The sequence below is a fragment of the Conger conger genome, chromosome 11 (assembly GCF_963514075.1).
Source record: "Conger conger chromosome 11, fConCon1.1, whole genome shotgun sequence".
Taxonomy (NCBI): Eukaryota; Metazoa; Chordata; class Actinopteri; order Anguilliformes; family Congridae; genus Conger; species Conger conger.
This window is the reverse complement of record NC_083770.1, coordinates 48,466,753-48,474,561: the sequence shown is the minus strand read 5'-3', so window position 1 is coordinate 48,474,561 and position 7,809 is coordinate 48,466,753. Positions and strand designations below refer to the sequence as shown.

Below are 7,809 nucleotides of genomic sequence, written 5' to 3'. Positions count from 1 at the left end.
TTGCATGTCAAATATAAAGCACGAACTTGCTATTCTTATTCTGTCCAAGAAAAAGTCTGCAAAAGTCAAATTCAGCTAAAGTTGTTCCATTATGGCACACTGCAATCTTTTATGGTAAATGGTCTGCATTTATATAGTGCCTTTATCCAAAACATTGTACACATGATGCTTCCCATTCACCCACACAACACACACACTCACACACCAACAACGATTGGCTGCCATTCAAGGCACCCAACCAGCTCGTCAGGAGCATTTGGGGATCAGCTTTCTTGCACGGCGACACTTCGACTCACCCAGGGCGGGATCGAACCAGCAACCCTCCGACTGCTAGACGACCGTTCTTACCTCCTGTCGTGATGTTTTATGCTGAAAACATTGGCGTGACTTAATAGTTTTACCAGTAATGGATTGTACTTCTTCTGCTATCTGCTCCAATGTCTATTGTCTTGGCTTTTCGGTTGCAGCTGTGATTCATGTGTATGATTTAGCTTTGCCGAGCTCGGTACTGAGGTACAGAGGCACTGAGCATGGTAAATGACACCATAATGCAAAAGATAGCTTGCTAGCTGCCTTCATTTGGAAGTCTCATCATGAAAATAGCAGACGCAGATTATGGAAAATTGTAATTGGGCAACGCATTCTGTACGTAGCCGTAGCAAGATATTTAGCACGAAGTGCATTTTGGGTAGTGTAATCTGAGCCCAGTGGCACGGGGCGGCCTGTAGCGTCGTGGCTAAGGTACGCGACTGGGACCCGGAAGGTTGGTGGTCCAAGCCCCGGTGTTACCTCGATAAGATCCGCACAGCCGTTGGGCCCTTGAGCAAGGCCCTTAACCCTGCATTGCTCCCCGGGCGCTGCACTGTGGCTGCCCACTGCTCGTAAGTAACCAGGAGGGGTCAAATGCAGAGGACAAATTACCCTGCGGGGTTCAATAAAGTGTATGTTGTGTGTCTTACCTTTTAATGAAGTTAACGTGCTTGTCCTGTGGTGTTCAGGGGGGGATCTACGTCTTTCAGCTGATGGACCACTACACGGCCGTGGTCTCGCTGATGTTCCTGGCCTTCTTCGAGGTGCTCGCCACGTGCTGGATTTTCGGTAACCATGGCGTCGAGGGGCACTGCGGGGGAGGGGTGGGGGAGGAGATCTGTGTTTCTTTTGATGTTTCGGAAAAATACCAGAGAGGGGGGCCAGTCCCAGTCTCCCAGCGCGAGTTCATACGATGGTGCTGCACTTAATCCTCTAATCCGCAGAGCCTATGGCTGCAGGGGGGTCCCACGGGGTGGGGGGTAATTGGCCCACAGAGAAATGGTTTTGTTTTTCGAGCAACAGTGGCCAAGCTGGCTGAATGTTACATAATAATGACAATATTAGTGTAGCATATTTATTTTGTACTTTTCGTTGTATGAACAGTCTCAAAGTGCTGCATGAGTGAATCAGCATGACTCTGTGAAGCTGGCGCCATGTGTCACATGACTGAAGCTGGCTGCATGTGTCACATGACTGGAGGTGGCTGCATGTGTCACATGACTGGAGGTGGCTGCATGTGTCACATGACTGATGCTGGCTGCATGTGTCACATGACTGAAGCTGGCTGCATGTGTCACATGACTGGAGGTGGCTGCATGTGTCACATGACTGAAGCTGGCTGCATATGTCACATGACTGAAGCTGGCTGCATATGTCACATGACTGAAGCTGGCTGCATATGTCACATGACTGAAGCTGGCTGCATATGTCACATGACTGAAGCTGGCTGCATATGTCACATGACTGAAGCTGGCTGCAGACTCTGACCCTTTCCCCAGCACTTAGAGAATAACACATTGCAGATTCACCATGTTTTTGCCATTGCGTCAGAATTATGCAACAGTTGACTGTAGTAAATAAGATGACCTTCGTTCCTGTCTCAGTGTCTTCCCCAGTTGTCTTGGCCAATGACCTTTACAGCATGTCGTTGTTGACTGGTACCTTCTTCACTTTCTTACAATTGAGTCCAATTTTATTTTTATTTATTTATTTTTGATCCCGCTGTGGAGCACTTTCCGTTATGTGCTTTCTTGTATGTACTATGCAAGGTTCTCCGTTGTATTATTGTGTTTATATTTGATATGACAAATGCGTCCCCTGTGATTAAATGGCCTCAGGGTCGCTGTGTGTGTCTGTGGTGGTTACTGCTTCCTGACTGGGTCCTGTGTGTGGCAGGGGTGGGGCGCCTTTCCTGCCTGGTGGAGAGGATGCTGGGAAAGCCCCCAAACATCTTCTTTCGGTTCTGCTGGATGGTGGCCTCCCCTCTGCTGGTTCTGGTGAGTCTGACAGTCAAGAGTATTACCTGTGGGGTTTGGGCACGGTGTTTGACGGTCTCGCTTGTGTGTGTGTGTGTGTGTGCGTGTCCCATCTCCACAGTGCATCCTGGTCTCTAGTGTGATCCAGTACACCCCCGCACGCTATGGGAAGACCTACAGCTACCCCACATGGGCAGAGGTGCTGGGCTGGTTCATCTCCCTGGTCTCCATTGTGTGGATCCCTCTGGGAGCTGTGCATGAGCTGTCTGCCCACGAGGGCTCATTACTACAGGTAGGGTAGGGTACACACACGCACATACACACACATGCATGCATGCAGTCACACACACATACACGCACACTCATACACACACACACACACACACACATGCATCCATGCAGTCACACACACATACACGCACACACACACACACACACACACACACACACACGCATGCATGCATGCAGTCACGTACCCGCGCATGTACACACGCGCAGACACACACTCACGCATGCATGCGGTCAGGCACACTCACTCACGCACACATACACACACTCACATCAGTGCACGCAAATGCATGTCAGCACTCATACAGACACACACACACACACACACACCCATCAGCTCATGCTCACGCGCACACACACACACATACACACACACACATACACATCAGTGCACGCAAGCACACACCTGCACACGCACATTAGCACACGCGCATGTACATCTGCGTGCACACACACACGCACGCACACACACTTGAATTTGAATGACCAGTGTGATAGGAGGGTGATCCCAGGCACATTCCAAGTCAAATTTTCCCAAATCCAAACAACCATTTCCCCTGTGGGAAAGCACACCCCCCGCTGTAGTCTCAGTGGCGGACGTGTGTTCTCTGCCCCCCCCCCCCCACCACAGAGGCTGAAGCAGTCCATCATCCCCACCCTGGAGTTGGACATGGTCCACCACCTTCCGGAGAAAGCCCAGGCTGACTCCCCCGAAGCGGTGTGCCTGGTGGGCCCCCCCAACGGCTCCCCCTCTGGCCGGGAGGCCAATGGACTGTGAGCGGAGCCTCACGCATCTACACCGTAAAAACGTCTTCACCAGAATGTCTTCTCCGTTTAAAAAAACAAACAAACGAGTGTACTCTTCTCTAAACCATCACTTCTTTCACTGAACAGCCAATAACACTATCCTGAGCTTTACATACGTAATGCACTCTTCCTTCACTTCGAACTCTCTCTTTAATCTCGATCAAGTGACTAACACGTCAAACTTCAGACACGTTTAAGCGATCGTAACCTTTGTGACTTGCACAGTGCGTAACGTAATGACCTTGGTGGTCACACCAACAGACCGTAAATAACTTAAGAGAACTTCAGAATTCTTCATTTCACGATGCGAAGCTGAGGACAAACTGCAGACTTGGAAGGCATCCAGACTCCCATATCCTGTCTCCTTGTAGCTATAAATGTCCCAGTAAAAAAAATTAAGAAGCACATGCACACCTGATAAAAAATAAACATACAAAATCCTCTCAAACTATGCCAGGTCCCTGCACACTATTTCAGAGATGGAGCTGATGTGAAATTCGCCTGCATTACAACTGTGCGTGTGCATAGTGGGCTTTTCATATCGTGAAAAATATTGTTTCATATTTTCATGTAAGCTCGCCCAGGCCCCCTCTCTCGAAAAATGTCTTCAACGAATGGTAATAATACAGAGGGAAAAAGATGTTTGTGTACCATATACACACATCTTTACAAATCTGCACCACTGGCTCGTGTGGGCCCCCTAGTGGCTTCCCAAAGAACAGCTGTTGTTTTTCTGTGACTGTGGCCTTCAGCTTTCTCCTGGACTAAATACAGTTTTGTTTGGAGAAAACTCCTTTCATAATTGAATTTAGTTTCGGGCTAGGCTTAATCTGTGTCTGCGAAACTGGCCCCTGTTCCGCTATAGACGACAAGGCGGTTGGCTCGGGAAACCCAAAGTGGGTGCCATACCAGATGACCAAGGCACAGAGCCATGTGATAGTTTTATTGGCTGCCAACAAACCGCATTTAATGGGTGAGCCAATCGGAGCAAAAGGGTGCAACTCAAAGATAAATTGAGCTTCTGGTTGTTATTACAAAATTGATGGTCTTTCTAACAAACTACCTCCAGGTAATTGAATAATATTTATTGGATTGCGCTAAATTTAGTAAGGAGTAAACTAGGTGTGCTAATTACTGACAAATAATTACAGATTAAAGTTTAAAAAAAAAATGCATGTAAAAGAAAATGCTTTGTGTAATGTTTGTAAGACTGCAAATTATTTTTTTAGCTCATATTTTTTTAGTCATGTCATATTTATATTGGCCTTGCCGAACTACCAGTGCCTTTGGTTACTGTGGCTGTCCAAGCACCACGTGTACACATTCGAGATACATTTTTACATTTCAATTTGATTACACTTCTATCTGGTGATCAAGGCGCTCTGTCAAACTTTGTGTTAAAAGCTGCTTCTAAACCTCAAGTGCATTTTAACATGTCAAAAAGCTTTATTTGTGTACAGAGAATAAATCACACTAAATTCAAAGAGAAAAGTTAGAAATTATTCACGGATAGTTGATACGTTACCATAGTTGAATGGAAATGGACTTTGCTGCTGTCTGGTTACTCAAAACAATGCTTTATTATCTTGGCAATTCCGTGCTGTTTATGATAACGTTCGTAGGGCTCAGAAAACCACATGTTGCTTTTGTTTTAATTTTAAACGAGCAATTTGTTTACATGCAAAAAAATAAATAAAAAATGTAGGGAATCAAGATGAGGGCAGACACTGAAATTACTCAATCAAGTCAAATGAGAACAAAAAGTGCTTTAACAGAAAAAGGTTTGTTGCTTCTTCTATGTTTCCTCTGCCCCTTGGGACATGCTGTGTCTTCGTATCTTCCGTTAAAGGGCCAGTTCACCCAAAAAATGAGCGTGATTTAGATACAATTCACCGTGATACAGTAGGAATAATTTCTAAGCCCCTATGTGCTAATGGGCATGTGCCGTTGAGTAACTTAGTTTAGCAAATAACAGCTTTGAAATTCATGGCTGAGACGTGTGTGTGTTAATATCCCAACCATCAAAGCCGTTATGTGTTTTTATACACTTAAGTTGCAAATGGGTTGTTATAGACAGGACAACCAAACTGTCACTTTCAGCCCGCCTCATGTCAACACCACTCAAGCTTCATACTTGTCCACCTACAAAGATATAGCATAGTTCAGTAGAAGTAGTAGTCCTCCATGTAACTGCTCAAAATAACCTCTGGATGTTTGTGAGTAAATGTGGCATTACATTTGGAAAGGGATGTCGGTGTTGCGTTTTTCAAAAGTAAGATTTCGGCACATTGAGTGCCACAAAAATATGGGTCAGATCTAGAAAACTCGTCTCATCTCAGTGAAACTGTCTGGATGGATAGTACACTGGGTAAATGGAAATGTACTTTAATGATATTTTTTGGTGAACTGCACCTCTAACTTGCTATTTCTGCATAGAATCAATGTCCAGTTTTGTCTTCGGTAGTCTCATTGTGACTGGCTTAAATCATGATGTGGATGACTGTAATTAGCTTCTTAACGTAAATGATTTATTTGAATTTGATGTGTCACTGAATTGCAAAAATTCTGGCAATATGGGGGAACAATTCATTCAGAGTAAATCTACACCAAAGTGTTTTTCCCTGACAAGTTGTTAGTAAATATATTTGATGCAAATGCATTAGAAATGAAACCTTTTTCAGGGTTTGGTCTGACTATGAGACTCTTCTACATGGCCACCTAATATGACCATTATGCTGTGGTCTCTTCATAAGCACTTTTGTGTTATACAATATATTTTGTAAGATTTTCGGGCAGAACGGCTGATTCTAATTGCTATGTCTTCTCATTTGTAAAAACAAGAGTGAAAACAAGAAACAAATCTGTGTTTTTACATTTATAATTTAATCCCAGATTAGGGGATTTAACTCAGACAGCAGTGATTTAGGCCTGACCATGGCACATCCTTGTATGCACAGTAAAAGTGTACATCATCCTAGGTTGTGTAAATCTTCTAATGCCAGATATTTACAAACTGTTTCTTTTTTTTGAGCACCTCCAAGCTGGTTTTAATATCCTGAAGTCTTTATTATTTTCAGGATATTTTTTTCCCCCACACTATTTTGACTGTTGGGCACTGTAAACCAACAGGGCGGTTTTGAAAAAGACAAAGTACCAGGACGCTGATACAGAGCGACACGATGCAGAAAGACCGAAAGTGGGCGGAGCCCGGCGATGAGGCGTTCGCTCGTTTAGCACGAGTAATGAGTCATAGTTATGATGACAGCGGGACAGCGCCGATTCAAATTATTCTGCAAAAACGAATCCTGGCCAACTCGTAGACCGCATGTCCACATACAATGCCCTGAGAGTTTTAATGGAAAGTGTAAGAAATAACTCCCCAGTCTTGGAGTTCTGTGAACATGGAATGCAGAATTGGTGTAGGACACTAAAAAGCTTTTTCTCATGGGCTTTGGCTGTTTTTCTGTTGGTTTTTTTTTTCAACAGGAAGTACTTTTACTCTGTTATCAGAAAATCACGGAGGTGCTGTAAGAAAAACATTTAGGATTTTTTTAGCAAGCTAGGAGAAGTTTGTCCTGGCACCAATGGCGAATGTGAGAGGAAAATGGTTGTTTTGTTTAGTGCTTGTGAGCTTCAAAATTATGCACGTTACGCTTATTTCCAAATCCAAAGGCAAACAAAGATTGTTTTAATGCCAGAACAGAATTACAGCACGAGAAATATGATCGGTGTAAATAGACGCAATGCATTCCGTATGTGCACCCTAATTCACTGGTACGTTTCAGAGCCCCCAGGAGTCTGCTTTGGGGGAAAGCTTTTTTTCTAGTAAACCTTTAATAGCTATTATCAGAGTTAGACCAGCCGGTTGAAGGATAAGATTTCTTCTGGTATTGTGTTCAGAGGTTTTGGTAGTAGTGGTGTCTGGCTGTCATTTTTGGATCTAACTGCATTTTTTCATACATTTTGCTGAGCTTTTTGTGTTTTGGATATCACTTACGTTTTTATATTTTTAAGTGTTTTTTTTTTTTTTGTATTTGTAACTGTTCCTTTTCAATTTTATTTTTAATATCTTTGAACAATTTTCAAAAGTTGTGTAATAGGTGTTTTATTTTAATATCTTGATTAAACAAAAGACTGGACTAAATTCTGTTGCTCTGTCTTTATTAGCACATTAATAAAAACACTACTACTACACACAGCAAACTGGTATAGTATGTGCATTTGATTTGTAATTTCAGTGCTATACACTAGATGGCAGTAGTGCATCTTGAAAACAGGTATAGATGTTTTCCCTTTTTGAGATTTCTTTTCAAAGCATAAATTGATACTCATAAAGGAAATTCCCACTTGCCAACCAGCATTACTCTAATTGATGGTTTTAAAACTGTTGTTTTATTTGTTGTGGCATTTGTATGCATCCAAAGATTGT

The 7,809-nt window shown here is 43.5% G+C and overlaps 1 protein-coding gene across 1 annotated transcript in view; it reads left to right on the top strand.

The window, feature by feature from the left end:
* si:ch211-225b11.1 (uncharacterized protein LOC561694 homolog) overlaps positions 1-7,524 on the top strand; it is a 36,165-nt gene extending 28,641 nt beyond the window's left edge. The window contains exons 11-14 of the mRNA XM_061259532.1: positions 999-1,098; positions 2,206-2,306; positions 2,407-2,577; positions 3,205-7,524. Of these exons, the coding sequence (XP_061115516.1) occupies positions 999-1,098; positions 2,206-2,306; positions 2,407-2,577; positions 3,205-3,351 (519 nt within the window). The 3' untranslated portion in view covers positions 3,352-7,524. The remainder of the gene's footprint in view (positions 1-998; positions 1,099-2,205; positions 2,307-2,406; positions 2,578-3,204) is intronic.
* Positions 7,525-7,809: the final 285 nt, after the last annotated feature.